Source organism: Erythrolamprus reginae, chromosome 3 (assembly GCF_031021105.1).
Source record: "Erythrolamprus reginae isolate rEryReg1 chromosome 3, rEryReg1.hap1, whole genome shotgun sequence".
Lineage (NCBI taxonomy): Eukaryota > Metazoa > Chordata > Lepidosauria > Squamata > Dipsadidae > Erythrolamprus > Erythrolamprus reginae.
This window is the reverse complement of record NC_091952.1, coordinates 176,058,206-176,077,936: the sequence shown is the minus strand read 5'-3', so window position 1 is coordinate 176,077,936 and position 19,731 is coordinate 176,058,206. Positions and strand designations below refer to the sequence as shown.

Genomic DNA, 19,731 nt, shown 5'->3' with positions numbered 1-19,731 from the left:
TAAGATATTATTTTTGCTTGTTTAGTCATAAATATAATGCCCTGCTTTTGAATGCACTTTTGAATGACTTAATTCCCACCAGTAAAACCTGTTTCCCAACAGTAAGAGAGGTGAATAGAACGCATTGACCCAAAATATTGACTAATTCAGCAAGAAGGAACCACGGAAATGTAAAAACAACATCATTTCTTTAAGGCGTAGTAAAGGAGGGAGGTGAGTTTTAAATATCTAGAAATCATATCCTTTATAAGCAATTGTAATATCATCTTTGCACAAACTTAAAAAAAAAAACTTTCACAAATCAAGCCAGGGATCTTCTATTCTTCTTTGCCAACGTATCATATGGTATCGCCTTTTTCTCTGTTTCCAAATAAGAATGTCCTATTTTGTACTGCGGAAAGTCTTCAAATTACTACTGCAATTGGAACCCGAACCAGTCAGCAGGGAAGCTGGAAGGAAGGTGAAAGTCTCGGCTTGGCAGGTAGGCAAGTGGCTGTTGCCAGGTGGGACAGAGAACAAGGGCACAGAGGAAAGATCAGGAGGGGTGTGCGACGATTCAAAGGAGAGGTGAGAGGCATGGGTCAAGGAAGATTAAAGGAGTGCGTGAGGGTGCAATACAGGGGTGGATTCCTCCTACTGCCGCTACTGGTGAGCTGTGCATGCAGCTTTGGGTATTATTATTATTATTATTATTATTATTATTATTATTATTATTAATTAGATTTGTATGCCGCCCCCCTCCGCAGACTCTGCATGCAGTAAATCCTTATGAGGGGACGCACGAGAGAGATTTTGGGAATTTCCTTGCATGCGCAGAAGCAATAATGATAATAACAATAATAATAATAATTATTATTATTATTATTATTATTTATTAGATTTGTATGCCGCCCCTCTCCGAGGACTCGGAGCGGCTCACAACAACTAAAACATCATATACAAATCCAATGTTAAAACAGTCTTTAAAAAAAACCCTATTAAAAACAGTCATACAACCGAAACACACCATCCATAAAGTCAAAGGCAGCTAAGGATATATCAGTTCCTCCATGCCTGGCAACATAGATGAGTTTTCAAAAGTTTGCGAAAGGCAAGGTGGGTGAGGGCAGTCCTAATCTCTAGGTGCAGCTGATTCCAGAGGGCTGAGGCCGCCACAGAGAAGGCTCTTCCCCTGGATCCCGCCAGACGGCATTGTTTCATCGACGGGACCCGGAGAAGGCCAACTCTGTGGGACCTAATCAGTCGCTGGGATTCATGCGGCAGCAGGCGGTCCCGGAGGTATTCTGGTCCGATGCCATGTAGGGCTTTATAGGTCATAACCAACACTTTGAATTGTGACCGGAAACTGATCGGCAGCCAGTGCAGGCTGCGGAGTGATGACGAAACATGGGCATATCTGGTGGCCAGCTGTTCTTCTGCATTCCAGTTCACACATGCACACTGGGCAGCGGCTCTTTTCTGCATTCAGGTGCACAGGTGTGCTGGAAGAAGACCAGCTGGTTAATGAGCATCAGCACTCCAGAACCCAGAAGAGAGCAGCTGGCTGTTGCACATGCGTGCGACGGAACCCGGAAAAGGAGTTGGCGATGGCATGCATGTACACTCATGCCATAGGTCAGTGATGATGACCCTTTTCTTCCTCAGGTGCCAAAAAAGCTTAAGTGCGTGTTATCACGCATGCGCGAGTGCCCACACCCATAATTCAATGCCTGAGGAAGGCAAAAACCCCCTGGAGGCACTGTGGAGGTCAGAAATGGCTTGTTTCACAATTTCTGGTGGGCCCAGTAGGCTCATGTTTCGCCCTCCCCAACCTTCAAAAGCTTCCCTGCAGCCAGGGAAGGGTAAAAATACCCTCCCCCAACCTCCTAGAGCAGTGGTTCCCAACCTTTCTAAGGCCGCAACCCCTTAATACAGTTCCTCGTGTTGTGGTGACCCCCAACCATAAGTCTAGTGCCAATTCTCCCAACAGAGCTTTGATCTGATTGGCAGGAAGGTCAGAGAGATGTCCCCACTGTAAAGGCCTGATTGGTCGGGTTGTAAAAATATGTTCCAAGATGCCAGAATAGAAGCTTTAGTTCCTAATACCAGGAGAAATTTCTCTTTTCTCATGGTCTCAGGCGACCCCCGTGAAATGGTCAGGTTGAGAACCATTGCCCTAGAGGCTCTCTTGAAGCCAAAAATGTCCTCCCAGAGTATCTGTGCAAGCCAAAAACCAGCTGGCCGGCACACACATGCATATTGGAGAGAGCTAGGGCAATGGCTCGCGTGCCAGCATATATGGCTCCGCGTGCCACCTCTGGCACCCGTGCCATAGGTTCACCATCACTGCCATAGGTTCACCATCACGACAGATGCTTACTAACATATATGGAGGGATTTATTTGGGATAGCGTAATCTGTATTACTCTGAACTAAAACTGGAATCTTATCGTCTCGAGTTGGAGGCGCACAATTCTTATAAATAATAATTTTAGGAAAAGGTATGAATGAAATTATCATTTTATTCCAGACTTCTATAATTGCTTTATGACTAACAAATTGGATTATTGTACATTGCTCCTTTTGTTACCGCTGTCTCTAGAGCGAGAGTTGTTTTTAGTTTTATTAATTGTTTTCTGTGTAGTGATGTTCTGCTTTTATTTTTCACAACATTCTGGGAATTTCTGAGAACAAATGCTAGAATAAGTGTTTGAATAAATGCAAACAGAAATAATTTGACTTGATACATCCCCAAATGTACATCTCAAAGTTCTGAAGTTTGAAATGAGAAAAATTCTTCTCTTTGGCCTCCATTTATTAGTTCATTAAACCATATACTATTTTGAAAGAAGAGATATTTTAGAATTACAAGTTTTACTAAAAGGGCAATCAATGTTTATTGTTTGCTAGCTGCTATGGCTTCTATATATTTAATTTATGAAACCTTTTTTTTTGTCTCATTCAGCAACCAAAAAAATAAATTGGCAGAATTAGTGGATAGTTAAAAATTAGAAAATTTAAAAACGTTCAAGCTCACAATCTATGGATGAATGAATGAAAATAAATAAGATAGATGAAGTCTCTATTTAACCATAAAGACTTCATAGAAATGTTATGAATAACTAGGGATGACCAATTAAATCTTAGCCAATTGATCATGCACAGTTAAGTCAATCAAATGATTAAAACAACATTAATTATTGTTTCCCTTGAGTCAATTTGCACTTTTGGTGAGGTTTTTTCCCTCTTCTCAATTTACCTGCTCTACTCTATGGGATTTCCTCATTGTCTCTCATCCATATGGTGTCCAAGTCAAAAACTAAATGGAATGGAATGGAATAGAATAGGAATGGAATAGAATGGGATAGGATAGTATAGGAATGGGGATGGGGATAGAATAGGATAGGAATGGGGATAGAATAGGATAGGAATGGGGATAGAATAGGATAGAATAGAATTCTTTATTGAAGTTATGGATTTCATTTCCTCCGATTTTGTGCTTTTTTAATGTAAGCATGGGTTTTCTGTTTAATTTCCCATATTTATAATTTTGGAGTCACAATTCCATAAATTGGGCAAGTGATAATAAAACTTTTAAATAAGCTTGGCCAGATCTGCCATTTTTTTAATGCAGATCAGCATACACTTATATAAAAAAGAAGAAATTAATTCTACTTAAAGAATTCTACGTATGACTATGCAACAAGAGAGCAAGATTCCCTTTAGACAAGGGACAAAAACACTGGATTAATCCAATTTGTCAATGACAAATGGCTAAGCCTTACAAACATTCCTGAAAAGCTGACTCCTCTTCGTTATCCGATGATATATGTATTTATTTTAATTATTTGTCAAACATGTACAGGATAGTAATAGTTTGTATAAATGTAAGTAAAAAGTAACGATAAAAGAGGACAGTAGGACAGGGATGGTAGACATTGTGGTGCGCTATACATACATACATATACACACACACACACATATATATACTGCTCAAAAAAAAATAAAGGGAACACTCAAAGAACACATCCTAGATCTGAATGAATGAAATATTCTCATTGAATACTGTACTTTGTTCTGTACAAAGCTGAATGTGTACAACAGCATGTGAAATTGATTGTCAATCAGTGTTGCTTCCTAAGTGGACAGTTTGATTTCACAGAAGTTTCATTTATTTGGAGTTATATTATGTTGTTTAAGTGTTCCCTTTATTTATTTTTTAGCAGTGTCTTTCCATCCATCTATCCATACCTACCTACATACATACATATATTATGTAGGTAGGTAGGTAGGTATATATATATAGTTGTTTTTCTGTCGAAATAATCAGAAAAAATATGTAATCATGTGTGTTTTTATCTCATCTATCTACCTATCTACCTATCTACCTATCTACCTATCTATCTATCTATCTATCTAAAAGCAGAAGAATATCAAACCTTATTTTGACTTCCCTGACATCTATAAGCGAAGAGCAAGTCAGCAAAGCACAAGGTGAACTCCACAGATATTATCTATCATAAATACAAACACTGAAGAAAAAAAGTTACGCAAGCATTATGAGTGAACGGGAAAACCGCTGGAAGCCCGTCGTGCCGGCTGCAGCCGCTGCCGTTTCGTTCCCCCGCCTCCGGAAAGATAAGATCGCGGTCCACGGGAAACCTCGACACCGACCCCCCTCCGGCCGCCCAGAAGAAGGAAACGAAGCAGCGAAAGCCGCCGCGCCGTATCCGAGGTCCCAGGCCAAGCCGAGCAAGCGCCGAGTGGCACACGTCGGAGGTGGGTAGTTCGATGAGCTCTGCACTCGCCGCCATTTTGGGCGCTTGGAGGGGGGGGGGGAGCGAAGCAGTGGTGGCCGGGCGGAGCGCTCCACCTCGGCCCGGCTGTCTCTTCCTCCTCCTCCTCTTCCTCCTCCTCCTCCTCCCACTCCCCCTTTTCCTGATTGTGACCAAACCGCCTCTCCGGACTCAGGTACTACTAACGCTTCCTCTCCCCCCGCCTTGATCTATAGGGAGGGATATAGCATAGAGCGAGGCTGGGCTACGCCCTGCAAGGGGGCTTCTTGCCACTTGGTCCTCACTCGGTCCGCGATGACAGATCCGTTTCCTTGACCGGGGTGCATTTTCCTTCTCCTTTGCTTCCGGCTTTGCTCTTTCAAAGCCGAGTGAAGCGAATTTATTTACTCTTCGTTTTCCTTCTTGTTGTTCTCTCTGAGTTGATGCAAATCCCATTGCAGCAACCCATTTCAGAATCGCAGAATAGCATTAGCGTTTACACTTATATGCCGCTTCGCAGTGCTTTTAGCAGCCCTCTCTAAGCGGTTTACAGAATCAGCATATTTGCCCCCAACAATCTGGGTTCTGATTCCAGAAGAGCTGGAAGGGACCTTGGAGGTCATCTAGTCCAACCCACGCTCATCTGCCCAAGCAGGAGACCTTGCCCTACACTGTTGGGAAACATCATTTCAATGGACAATGTGGTGGGCTGGAAGGGTTAGCACTCTGGTCGTTAAGTTAGTAACATGGTTCTTAAGTGAATCCATATTCCCCTATTTGACTTTGCTTGTCAGAAAGGGGATCACGTGATCCTGGAGCCAGGGGCGGAGTCCCATTACCACCGCTATTGGTGCTCTTCAGTTCTCTTGCATGTGTGTCCCAGTATGTTTTTGCTCTGTGCATGCACAAAAAGCAAAATCTTACCAAGGGAAGCACACACGAGATTTTGGCAAAAAAAAATTTGCTTCTGTGCATGCAAAAAAAATCACCAAAATTTCTTGTGCCCACTGTCCCCCTTGCAAAATTTTGCTTCTGCACATGCACACGAAGCAAAAATATGCTGGATGCGCACGCAAAGAGAAACAAAGCTGCACACACAACACAGCGTTCCCTACTAGTGCACCTCCACTACTGCCTGGGACGCTCTGACGGTCAGAAATATGAACCAATTGTCAAGCATCCGAATGTAAATCACGTGACCAGGGGGATGCTTCAACAGTCATAAGTCACTTTTTTCCAGCACTGTTGTAACCTTCAACGGTCACTAAATGAACTGTTATAAGTCGAGGACTGTTTGTAACTAGTAAAGTTTTTATTTTATTTATTTATTCATTTGTCCAATACACAATATATATGGAAGAGAATAGACATGAAGTAATATATATAAACTTAATATGTAAAAATAGAGAAGATATATGAAAGGAAGAAAATATATATGATATATGAGATAAAGGAAAGACAATTGGACAGGGGACAAAAGGCACACTAGTGTACTTATGTACACCCCTTACTGACCTCTTAGGAACCTGGAGAGGTCAATCGTGGATAGTCTAAGGGAGAAATGTTGGGGGTTAGGGGTTGACACTATTGAGTCCGGTAATGAGTTCCACGCTTCGACAACTCGATTGTTAAAGTCATATTTTTTACAGTCAAGTTTGGAGTGGTTAATATTAAGTTTGAATCTGTTGCGTGCTCTTGTGTTGTTGCGGTAGAAGATGAAGTAGTCATTGACCGGTAGGATGTTGCAGCATATGATCTGGTGGGCAATACATAAATCGTGTTTTACGCGCCGTAGTTCTAAGCTTTCTAGACCCAGGATTGTTAGTCTATTTTCGTAGGGTATTCTGTTTCGAATGGAGGAGTGAATAGCTCTTCTGGTGAAATAGCTCTTCTGGTGAATAGCTCTTCTGGTGAAATATTCAAAGGTGTTGATGTCCGAGATGTGGTATGGGTTCCAGACAGATGAGCTGTATTCAAGGATGGGTCTGGCAAAAGTTTTGTAGGCTCTTGTGAGTAGTGTGAGATTGCCGGAGCAGAAGCTACGTAGGATCAGGTTAACAACTCTAGAAGCCTTTTTGGCGATATTGTTGCAGTGGGCTTTAGCACTTAAAGTGGGGAAGTCAAAATTGATGTTAGTTGGAGGGGAAAGTGGCATGAGCCATTCCTCCAGAATCACCCCCAAATGAACAGAACTGAATGGATGCCTCATCCTCCGGTCAGTGAACAGGCCAGTAGTGGGTTTCTACCGGAACAGTAAAGAACACTGCAGCAGTAGCAAAAGTTGAGCTGCGTGCACAGTTTTGGGTCTCTTGTGTGACACATGTGTGTCCCAGTGTGTTTTTGCTTCTGCTCATGCACAGGAGGAAAAGTCTTGGGAGGGGATGCGTGTGGGAGAGACTTTGGTGATTTTTTATCTTTTGCTTCTGTGCATGCGTGGAAGCAAAAAAAATCACCCAAATCTCTCACGCATGTGCATCCCCTCAAAAGATTTTGTTTTCTGTACATGCGCAAAAGCATGCGCGCGCACGACACCCAATGCTGTGCATGCAGTAGACCAGTAGCAGCGGTAGGAGCAATCAGCCCTGGAACAGGCCTTCTGCCGCACGAATCCCAGCGACCGGTGAGATCCCACAGAGTTGGTCTCCTTAGGGTCCCGTCGACCAAACAATGTCGGCTGGCGGGACCTAGGGGAAGAGCCTTTTCTGTGGGGGGCCCGGCCCTTTGGAATCAGCTCCCCCCAGAGATTCGTACTGCCCCCACCCTCCTTGCCTTCTGAAAAAGTTTAAAAACTCATCTTTGCCGCCTTCCCCCCTGACCAATGAATGCTTAGTTTGACTGCTGAATGAATGATATTGATAGTTTTTAATTAGAATTTTAAGATTGTTTTTTAAGGTATAATTGGATTGTTATTATTGTTTCCTGTTTTTTCTGTACATGCTGTGAGCCGCCCCGAGTCCTCGGAGAGGGGCGGCATACAAATCCAATTAAATCTAAATCTAAATCATAACAGCCCTGATCTGCTTATGAGTATTTGATGCTATATTTAAATCAGTAAAGACATAACCTTTCAGAAGCTCTGATTGTGTTCCATTCATATTTCAGTTTTTCTCAAGCTAGTTTTTCACTGGCGGAGGGACACATCTCCCTTCTCCTTTTAGGAACTTTCAAAACAACAAGAACCTCAAGAGATTTCTTGCCATTTTGAGATGAGAAACATTTGAGATGGAATTGTAAGATAGGATCCTAAAACAGGTTTAACATGTATAGGGTTATGTATTATGTATTTGATATAGCATCATTTCATATTTTTTTTCTCAAAAGTACAAATGTGTGGAAGCTTCTGTAAGAGTTCTGCCATAGGTTAAGATAATGGATTGTATTCAGGCTTTACATGATGAAAAGTTGTGCCAAGCATATATAATAAACTGATTACTCCAAATAACAGATGTGTACATATGGCATCAGTAACATTGAATCTCTTCTTTCTATCGAATCACAAAATGTAGAAAAAAATTCACCATTTTTTAAATTTAATGCTAGCAATGGCTCTACAAATAACATATATATGTATATTTTATTGTAGATGAATATTGTATAAAAAACAAGAAACAAGATGATTACTTGAATTTCTGCATATTGCAGAAGCTATAGCCTTTCAGATATTGTTAAACTAAAGCAGTCATGGTGAACCTTTTTTTCCTTGGGTACCAAAAATGCATGCACACGTGCCACACTCATGATTCAATTCCCCTCCCGCGCATCCTGTCCCCCTGTACATGTGCACATGATCCCCTCCTACTCTGCCCTCTTCCCTGTATGACCCCCTACTCCCCCATGTCCCAACTTCTGGTGGGCCCAGTAGGCCTGTTTTTCACCCTCCTCAAGCTCCAGGGGCTTTCCTGGAGCCCGGGGAGAGTGAAAACACCCTCCCCTGCCATATGGAGGCCGAAAACAGCCTTCCAGAGCCTCTATGTGAGCCTAAAATCAGTTGGCCAGTGTGCACATACGTTCTGGAGTTGAGCTAGGACAATAGCTCACAGATATGGTCCCAGCAGATATGGCTTCATGCACCATCTATGACATGTGTTGTGTGATTTTTTAATGTAATTTTATTATTAGATTTGTTCCATTGTTATACTGTTTTTATTGTTGTTGTGAGCTGCCCCAAGTCTTTGGAGAGTGGCAGCATACAAATCTAATGAATTGAATTGAATTGAATGTGTGCCATAGGTTCGCCATCACGGAACTAAAGCTTCTAGTCAAAGGCATTCATGATCAGTTCTGGTGATGCCAAAGTATGCATCATGTCACAACTTCATGATACATTACTTCTAGGTTTCTACAGGTCTCTTAAGACTTTGTTATGGTAATTATTTTAGATACTGTTATAGTCTTGCTTGTCACACACTCACACATCGCCCTTCTGTGGACAATTCCAGGATTCTTCAATCATTAGAAGTTTAGGCTGCTCAAAGTTGTAGCATCTGGAAATTACCTGGAGAGTTCTGTTCTGTTGATAAGAAAAGAATTCATTGTGGAATATTAGAAGACATTTCAGCAAAAGTCTGAACAGAAGATATTTGACTGGTGACTGGAAATCCTTAGAAAAATTGAAAAAAGGGAAAGCACAGGATAAAACCTGACAGAGTTGGTATTACAGTGTTCCCTCGATTTTCACAGGGGATGCGTTCCGAGACTGCCCGCAAAAGTCGAATTTCCGCGAAGTAGAGATGCAGAAGCAAATACACTATTTTTGGCTATGAACAGTATCACAAGCCATCCCTTAACACTTTAAACCCCTAAAGTGCAATTTCCCATTCCCTTAGCAACCATTTAGATCATTACTCACCATGTTTATTTATTAAAGTTTATTAAAAAAAATATTTATTAAAGTCGGATGAAAGTGTGGTGATGACATATGATGTCATTGGGTGGGAAAAACCGTGGTATAGGGAAAAAGCCCGCAAAGTACTTTTTAATTAATATTTTTGAAAAACCGTGGTATAGACTTTTTGCGAAGTTCGAACCCGCGAAAATCAAGGGAACACTGTAATTACGTTTCTGGCATTTTCTGTGAGTTGTTACAACACAAAGTTACACAATTAAGTTCTTTCTTTAATTGGCAATAGCAGTGGACATATATGTATGCATATATGTATGTGTGTATATACACACACGCACACATACATACATATTTAAACTTTGGAAAGAATTACTATTTAATGAATTAAGGTAAATGTATGCTAACAAATAAAGGCAAGTTAACAGAAGCTGATATTATAGAAGAAACTTGCTAGCAGACTAAATAAATATTTGCTATTACATCTAGGCAAATAAAAACTATTTCCTAGTGCCCTGTTAACTAAATTGCTAATAGGAACTTCTTTAGGCAGCTTTTGGCTGAAAAGTATGTTTTGCCTGAAAGAACATGTAAGGGAAATAAGAGATGGCAAGGAATTAAGTTATCAATTCTATATTAAATGTTTGAAACTATGTTTGATTGATGTGAGTTAGGTATTCTAATAATAGTTTTGTTTCTCTTGCATAGTATATCCTCTTTATCTGTTCTGCCTTGAGAACAATTAATACTTGCAAATCAGTTTTCCAGAAGCATAACATACAGTGATACTTAAATATCTCTTTGGTAAATTGGATTGAATTATGCATTCAATTTTAGATTTGAAAAATGAGGAAATTGTGATTAAGTGGGGATAGTTTTCATCCATAGCATATGGAGACTTTGTTCGCACATCATTTTAAATTGGGATAGACAATCTGCAGTTCTTGAGCAACTTTCATGTAATCCCTCAAACTCCGTCTGACTACAATTTAAATTAGATAGAAAATACACAAAACAATATTGAACTATAATTTAAAAATATAGTACAGTATAAGAAAGGAATCATGAAAAGCCCCATTTTGCCCCATTTTAATCATAATTCTTCATTTTTGTTTTTCTTCTGTCTCATATATTAACAGAATTTTGCACATTTTAGCAATAACCTAATCACCATTAGTATATAATTTTATTTCGAACTCTGCTCAAAACCATGAAATCTAATCTAATCTGAAGCTTCTTCTTCCTATTTATTTTAATCTTTTGTTAGTGTGTTTTTGTCGTTTTCCTTTTTCCTTCTGTTTCTTTTTTCTTCATTCTGTATTAATTTGTGTTAGTTTTTATTTTATTTTTGTAAATTTTTAAATAAACTTTACACAAAAAATGATTTACACAACTACTGCAATTTTTAAAATTGCCTTAGAGCAGTGGTTCTCAACCTTCCTAATTCCACGATCTTTTTAATACAGTTCCTCATGCTATGGTGACCCCCCCAACCATAAAATAATTAAATTATTAGGGAACTCAGAGGTGGGTTTTAACTTACCTAGCTGCTGGTTCGCTTCCTCCTGTGCTGCACGGTGCGCCTCATGGGCTCACATACCCCTTTGTGCGTGCACACATGTGCATTGCTGAATTTTTTTAAAAATGCAAAAAAACCTGAAATCAACATGGCAACTCATGTGCAGTGCTCTAAATTTGGCTTCTGCACATGCTTAGAAGTTCCCACAGTACAGATTTGGGGGGGGGGTAGTCTATTTGCATGTGGGTGGACCCGCTTGGAGACAGATAGAGGAATGGTGTCTCGGTTCCTAAGACCATCAGAAATAGGTGTTTTCCAATGGTCTTGGGTGACCCCTGTGAAAGGGTTTTTCCACCCCCCAAAGGGTTCGCAACCCACAAGTTGAGAACCCCTGCCTTAGAGAGTCTGAATGAAACAAATTACAATTAAATGTCATAATGAATACATAAGCATACAAATCCAATAAATAAATAAGGTGCTCCTTTAACTGTTGCTGTGATTAAATTTAACCTTATTTGTTTCAGCTTGCAACCAAACAGGACGTTTAACTACCAAATGCAGAAGATTAGGAATTATGGATATGAAATTCAATTCCTCTCGGAAATACGTTTCTATCAGCATACCATCAAAATCTCAAGCTATGTCACCGCACATCAAATCAGTAGATGATATCATTGTCCTTGGAATTAATCTCAGCAAATTTAACAAACCTACACAGTTTTTTATTTGTGTTTTGGGAGTCTTCCTGTTTTATCTTATTTATGGATATTTGCAGGTATGCACTATCATTCTTTGTACTAATAATAAGGTATATTATTGTGAAAAAATATTCCAGAAAACAAATTTTTGTGGCTTATAGCAATTTTAATCCAGCTGTAAGCTTTTTAAAATAAGAGGAAATGTTATTCTTATCAAGATAAACAGACATATTCACATTTGGAGAAAAATGGGAATGCCCACTCATTAATGAGCTTTCTTAAAACTTTTGCAAGGTTCAGAATCTATTGAAAAAGTTCAGGTAGGCGTTAGTATTAGAAATTTTTATTCAACTAAGCATTAAGGTAATAAAATTATAAATTTGAGAAACAGGAACAGTGTTCCCTCTAATTTTTGGGGGGGGCGGAAAAGTATAGTGTTTGAGCGGCAGTCCCTTTGGGACTGGGCGGCACAGAAATAATAAATAAACAAACAAACAAACAAATTAAAAACCCACCCTGTTTTGCCTCAGAGAATTTCAAAATAAAATACTGTACTGTGTGTCTATAACAGTGAGCTCATAATAGGGCAACTCTATCAATATCAAAATGCCACTTAAATAGTTGAGCTAGTTTCAAACTAGATTTTGATTTTCTTTCTCTCTTTCTTACTCCCATTCTTTTTCTTTCTCTTTACCTTCCTCTCTTTTTTCTATCTGTTTCTCTCTCTTCCTCTCTTCCTCTCTCTCTCCTTCCCTCTCACTCTTTCCCTCTCGGCTTCTGGGCAGGTTTGGAAAACTCTGAGTTGATGATGATTTTTAAGTGAGCGATTGCTCACTGCTCAGCTTAGAGGGAACTATGAACAGGAAGTAGAAAGGGAAGGGAGGGGAAGGAGAGGAGAAGAGGGAAGTAGGAAGGGGGAGAGGTTATTTGCAGTAGTAATTAACACCAGTTAGTTACCAGTTTACCAGACTCTTCCTGCATATACTGCATCTAACCCAAGTATCCCAATATTGTATCTAGGGATTTGATTTTTCTTACTCATAATCATATTTCTTTAAAGAAGCACATAATTTTAAGGCTTTAGTCTTGATGAACGTGACAATGACTAAATTCCATATTACCAGCAGCAATATTGACGTAAGAGAAGGCCTTCAATCTCCATTCTGTGGATTAATTTCCATTTTCTGCACTAAAAAAATAGCATCAATTGGAATTTAAATTTCAACAGAAATGACTTTTGTATTTGTGTGAACCAGCAACAAAATGCATGTTGAGCGTTTTATGAAAGTTATATGGCACACATTGGAGCATTTTATACCGGTTTCATATAATCATTCATGAAGTTTGAATTAGATGTGAGCCGCTCAGTGAGAACAAGAAATGAATGTGCAGCTGCAGTAAAATTAGCAAATATTATGCAAAAGTTTGAAAATAAAATAGCAATAAAATGCAGCTGTTCTGAATATTACTAAAGCAGGGTTTTTTACATTTTTTTTAATTGGATATGCAACAATGGCTTGCTTTCTATGCAATGCTAAATCATAATAGTTTGTATATCGTACTGAACAAAAATAGCACAGTGTACAAACAAAGCTACAATCAACCTTTTATGTAACCAACATTCCCATGTTTTCCTTGCTTTTGGAGTTTTTTGTGCCTTGCATTTGTAGCTGGCTCAGGGCTTGCATGGAAAGCAAGTCAAGTGACTACTAACTGCAACTGGGATTGAGCATGATGTGCCATCAGTAACTGATGAAACATGGGTTTATTTCTCTAAAATAAACCATGGCTTGTTCACTGATTCATTTGTGCATCATTCTAAATCTCAGATAAACAAACCACTTCATTATAATGTGAGAAATTACATGGTTTCAAAAGAGAATCGATTGATAAATAATAGCTAATTGCGACATTTTGGGGGACTTTTTAAAAATATGTCTTCTAGTCTGCGGAGAGGGGCGGCATACAAATCTAATAAATTATTATTATTATTATTATTATTATTATTAGTAGTAGTATTAATAATAATAATAATTTAATTTAATAATGATGATGATGATGATAATAATAATAATAATATTGATACTTGTGTTATACGTATTTGTGATGTTCAACTATGAAGTACATTAATTAATCCCAAATTTATTTGAAAGTTAATCAGTTCTATGTAACCATTGATATAACAATGTCATTGATTATACCTGTTAAAGATAATGAACAATATAAAAATTTCTCATCTAAAATTAAATTGAAAGTTGATATTACAACTCATATAATATGATTATATACCATATTTTGCAATATGTTTCTGTTTCCTTTCTATCTAGGAACTGATATTTTCAATAGAAGGCTTTAAATCCTTTGGCTGGTATCTTACATTAATACAATTTGGGTTTTATTCCATTTTTGGACTCATAGAACTACAGCTTATTCAAGACAAGAGGAGAAGGTATGATATTTGTTTTTATAATCTTAAATTTTGATTCTTCAAAGCTGGATTCTTATATGCAGTTTTACAAAGTGGGCAAAATTTATACAAAAATTTAGTTGCATTTTGTAAAATAAAGAAAACTATAGAGACAAGTCAGGACAATACTCTTCAGAAAACTACAAGGTGTGTAACTGAATTTAAATATAATTTTTCCTCTTTCCACCACTCCATTTTAAAATGGAAAATAATTATATATAAATGTAATTTTTGGATCCTCATATCAATTAGTGCAAAAGCACAATTAATAAAATGTTTTTCAGTATCATGCAAAACTTTCACATTTAACCTACAATTCAAATGAAACCTCTATTTTGTTAGTTTATATAGAGCATTTCTACACATAAAACAATTGAAATAACAGTTATTTAAAACTTTCAAAAGTTTTTTTTTTAAATTGGCTTAACATTAAGTGAAATGCTTCTTAAAATCTGGAATCCAGTGATCTGTGTGGTTTCTTTGCATAAAGAAGACTAGTAGAGCAACCTCTTTTCTATGTATAGATGTATCTTCGCTAAACATTTTACAATTTTTCAACACCCTGGCCATTATAAATGGTCATAAATGGAGCCTCACCCCCCCCCCATGTAATAAACTTTATGACCAATCACAGTGTTCTGAAGTCATGTGATTGTGATTCGCAATGGGTTTTTTTTGCCAGTTTTCAGCAAAAAATGCTCGATCAATTGAATGGTTTTACTTACAGGGTGTCCAGCAAACCTGGAAAACAGGGAACTCAGGGAAATTGGCAGTTTGGGAAATATCAGGGAATTTGTGAAAAAAACTGAATAAATTAGGGGGAAAACCCAAACTATATTAAAATGTTTAAAAGTCAGGGAAAAATTATGTTAAAAAAACCAGATTGCACTGTCTGGCAGAATCAAGCAAAAATGAGCATAACTGTGGCAACAACTTGGTTTCTGAGCTACCAATATTTCTCCATGGCTTAGCCATTTGGTGTGACATCATCTACAACCATCAAATTACAGGGAAATGTCAGGGAAATATCGGGGAATTTCAAAATGCTTTCCCCCTGGACACCCTGTACTTACCAACCATATCATTTGTTTAACAGTAGTGATGGTCACTTAATGATTGCTACAAAAAAGGCCAGAATATTATTTCCGGTCATATGTGTGTCTCAGTTTATGACTGTTACAACTTACAACTGTAATTCTGTGGCTACAAGTCAAGGACTACCTGTATTTGTTCTATATGTGAATGTGAAAGAACTGCAAGAGAAAACATGTCTGTTCCACTTTTATTCCATATTTCGACCAATGAAATGCACTCAAAGCAGCTGCGGAATTCATGGGACAGATTTTATAGCGGGTATTTTTATGCGAAATCAAAGGGTGAAATTGTCAGCACAGCTGTTTAAGAATCATCCCTATTGATTAATTGAAAATAAGACAAACATTGCTATTGAAACTACATTCTTCCCTTTCACCGTGTTAGTGTGGGACAAAGGAAAAAAGCTATACAAGTTATTTTGCAAAAAGAAAAAATGGTGATATCGAAATTGTAATAGTAAAGCAGGGGCTTTACCTTGAGTGGTTAAATATATTCTAACTTGCATTTAATAAAATTCAGATTTCAGCATTTATATATACCATGCTTTGCAGGAAAAGCCACCAACTTCAATAATAATTTTTACTTACCAAAATAATTAAACCTCTCTGCAGTATTGCCATTTGTTCCCAACATTAGAGCTTCATTTATATTTTCCAGGATCCCAGGCAAAACCTACATGATAATAGCTTTTCTAACAGTGGGGACTATGGGTTTATCAAATACCTCCTTAGGATATCTGAATTATCCTACACAAGTAATCTTCAAGTGCTGTAAACTGATCCCAGTTATGATAGGAGGAGTCTTTATACAAGGTATGGCTTATTCTTGCTATTGACTACTATTCATTTCAGAAAAATAACCTTGTAAAGACCCAGTATTCGTTTTTTCTACCCTCCCGCCACCGCTTAATTAATGTACATGAAAACAAAAGGCCTCAAATCCACTTACGTTCTCCAAGAAACATTTATATATCTTGCACATTGTTACTAGCAAGAAATGCAAACTAATTTTTTTGCTATTCTTAGGCTGTTAAGATAAGTTTAAGATACAATTGGTAAACTATTTGAAACTGCCTTGCTCTAAGAATATCTTATCTGATTTTGGACAAATAACTAGTTAAGTGCTTTGGATTAATTTCAAATCCCATCACTCCTATATAAATGAACATCCAAAGTATGCTGTGAAATACAAGAAACAATTTTGTGTACATGTGTACTAGCCCTCTTGTGTTAATCATGCCACTTAAGAGCCATCTTCAGTGATAATAGAAGTTAATTGACTGATTACAACTATGAAGAGGACAAAGTAGAATGCTTTTGAATCATTTAAGAACTCTTGCACAGGGCACAAGCACAAAAAACAGTATCTCCTATTGATAAAATTTATTGATAATTTCCCCATTTTTGCTTCAATATAATAACCTACAGAGCAGTGGTTCTCAACCTTTCTAATGTTGCAACCCCTTAATACAGTTCCTCATGTTATAGTGATCCCAACCATAAGTCTAGTGCCAATTCTCCCAACAGAGCTTTAAGCTGATTGGCAGGAAGGTCAGAGTAACGCCCCCATTGTAAACGCCTGATTGGTCAGATTGTAAAAATATGATCCAAGTCACCAGAATAGAAGCTTTAGATGCTAACACCATGGGAAATTTGTCTTTTCCCATGGTCTTAGACAACCCCCAGGTTGAGAACCACTGCTATAGCGAGAAAGCTGGTGAATTTTTGTGAAAGTTTTTATCTGTGGAAAACTGCAAAAACTTCCTTTGATGTCCATTCTTAGAATGTTTATAAACAGCCAGCTCTGCTTTTGAAATTGTTGAATTAGCCACAGAACAGTAAGTGATAACAATTAAATTTGAAGTCAAATGCTAAAATGATTTCAAAGCTGAAATCTCTTTACTACTTAAATTGTACATTTCAGACAATGTCTTTTTTCAAGTACCTAAAACAGCTAAAAACGTGATGAAGTGTACCATTTAAGCACTCTTATGATAAAAAGGTTTAGATGTCGTGCAAATGGCAGTATAAGCCGGGCAGAGAATGCACATAAGCTCTCTGTTGTGATGTCGTGTCAGGATGTTGACAGGGTGTTGACACAAAACGACAACTTCATGTGTTACTTTAATGGCATAGTGAATGCTTCGGCTTTGCTCCTTCTCACATCAGTGTTGGTAAATATATGAAATAACAAAATAGTATGGAAAGAAAAAGTAATAGTAAGCTGCCAAAAGAGAGCTGCATCAGTTTGCAAAAAAAGTGTTTCACCTGTTCTTATCGTTATATACACCACATTTTTCGGAGTATAAGTTGCACCTTAGTTTTGAGAGGAAAATGGGGGGATGGAGGGAATCTACCTACCAAGTATTCATCTGGCTAGCGTCCTTAGTCTGACCAGCTTCAGCACATTATTTTATCCCCCGGTTAGGGCTGAAAAACACTTTTTCAAAGGGAGTAGGAATGAAAACAAGCCTGCAAAGACTTAGGACTGGAAAAAAACCTTCTTCGGTGGGAATAGGAAGCCAGGAAGATCATTAGCACCTAGTTAGGGCTAAGGGGGAAAGAAGCTTTAAAAAAAAAGCTACATTCGCAGTATAAGATGCACCCAAATTTTCAGCCTCTTTTAGAGAGGAAAAAGGTGCATCTTATACTCCGAAAAATATGGTAAATGGACCACATCACTGCAAAAGATTTTGAAAATATACAGTGTTCCCTCAATTTTCGTGGGGGATGCATTCCGAGACCTCCCGCGAAAGTCGAATTTCCGCGAAGTAGAGATGCGGAAGTAAATACACCATTTTTGGCTATGGACAGTATCACAAGCCTTCCCTTAACACTTTAAATCCCTAAATTACCATTTCCCATTCCCTTAGCAACCATTTACTCACTATTATTACTGGTACTCCCCATTGAATAAGACACTTAGTGATCCTGATATTTATAAACATAATTATTTATTAACAATAATTTTTTGTTGTTATTTATTTGCAAAAATTATTAGTTTGGTGATGACATATGACATCGGGTGGGAAAAAACGTGGTATAGAAAAAAACCTGCGAAGTATTTTTTTAATTAATATGTTTTGAAAAACCGTGGTATAGGCTATTCGCGAAGTTCGAACCCGTGAAAATTGAGGGAACACTGTATATGATAATAAGTGAATGAGTTTTTAATTCACTGTTCTTTTTACTGTACAAGTATATATGGCTATCTCACTACACTGTATGTATGTACGTGTGTGGAGGGAGAGAGGGAGAGAATATTGTGCAATGTGGATATAGCCCACATAAAAAGAAGAATATTGATAATGTAGCATCATATGAATGGGCTAAAGTTGTCTGATTGAAATAGCATCAACATAAACTCCTTCCCTTTTTTTTTAACAGGGAAACGTTATAATATAGTAGATGTTTCTGCTGCAGTATGTATGAGCTTGGGCTTAATATGGTTTACTCTAGCTGATAGCACTGTTGCACCAAATTTCAACTTAACAGGTAACTTTTATGTTTTGAAATTTTTATTCTTTTTTAAACTTGGAAATACATGTTATTTACCTAAGGAAACATATAGATAAGGTATTAAAGCATTCGGATTCTTCTGCTTGAATTCCTGTAGGGACATGGAAAATTACACAAAATAGAGACTGTTAGTTATTGACATCTAGTTACCTTGAGATGGACCCAGGAAATATTTCAGGCACACATATGCACACACATATCACTTATACAAATTGCATCACATCACATTGTCACCTGAAAATTGAGGGCATAGTTGGAAAGCCTGAATTACACACAATTTAAATATTGAATTTTGGATATCTTATTACTTCCTATTTCATTAACTTGGTATTTGAATTTAAACATTTACAGTGCATTCAGAAAGTATTCAGACCGCCTTAACTTTTGTTAATTTTGTTATATTGCAGCCTGATTCTTCAGTTGTGGAATTTTTTTTTTCACGTTAATCTACACTCAGTACCCCATAATGACAATTTTAGAAATGTCTACAAATTTATTACAAAAAAACCCAGAAATATCATTATTTCATTCTAATAGTAATAATAATAATAATAATAATAATTATTATTATTATTATTATTATTATTATTATTATTAATTAGATTTGTATGCCGCCCCTCTCCGCAGACTTGGGGCGGCTCACAACAATAATAACAACAATGTGACAATGTAGCAAATCTAATATCTAAAAAACATCTAAAAACCCGTCATTTAAAACCATACAACACAAGAATACCATACATAAAACTATATAAGCCTGGGGAGATATCTCAATTCCCCCATGCCTGGCGATACAGGTGGGTCTTAAGCAATTTACGAAAGACAAGGAGGGTGGGGGCA

General features: G+C 37.8%; 1 protein-coding gene across 2 annotated transcripts in view; it reads left to right on the top strand.

The window, feature by feature from the left end:
* The first annotated feature begins 375 nt into the window (after positions 1-375).
* Positions 376-19,731, top strand: part of SLC35B3 (solute carrier family 35 member B3) — a 34,303-nt gene continuing 14,947 nt past the window's right edge. Inside the window, exons 1-6 of one of the 2 annotated variants that reach the window (XM_070747229.1) lie at positions 376-481; positions 4,406-4,758; positions 11,638-11,888; positions 14,139-14,260; positions 16,031-16,185; positions 18,760-18,867. In XM_070747229.1, coding sequence (XP_070603330.1) covers positions 4,539-4,758; positions 11,638-11,888; positions 14,139-14,260; positions 16,031-16,185; positions 18,760-18,867 — 856 coding nt within the window. In that variant the 5' untranslated portion in view covers positions 376-481; positions 4,406-4,538. Of the gene's footprint in view, positions 482-4,405; positions 4,759-4,819; positions 4,951-11,637; positions 11,889-14,138; positions 14,261-16,030; positions 16,186-18,759; positions 18,868-19,731 lie in introns of those variants that run through there. The other variant, XM_070747230.1, reaches the window with a different exon arrangement.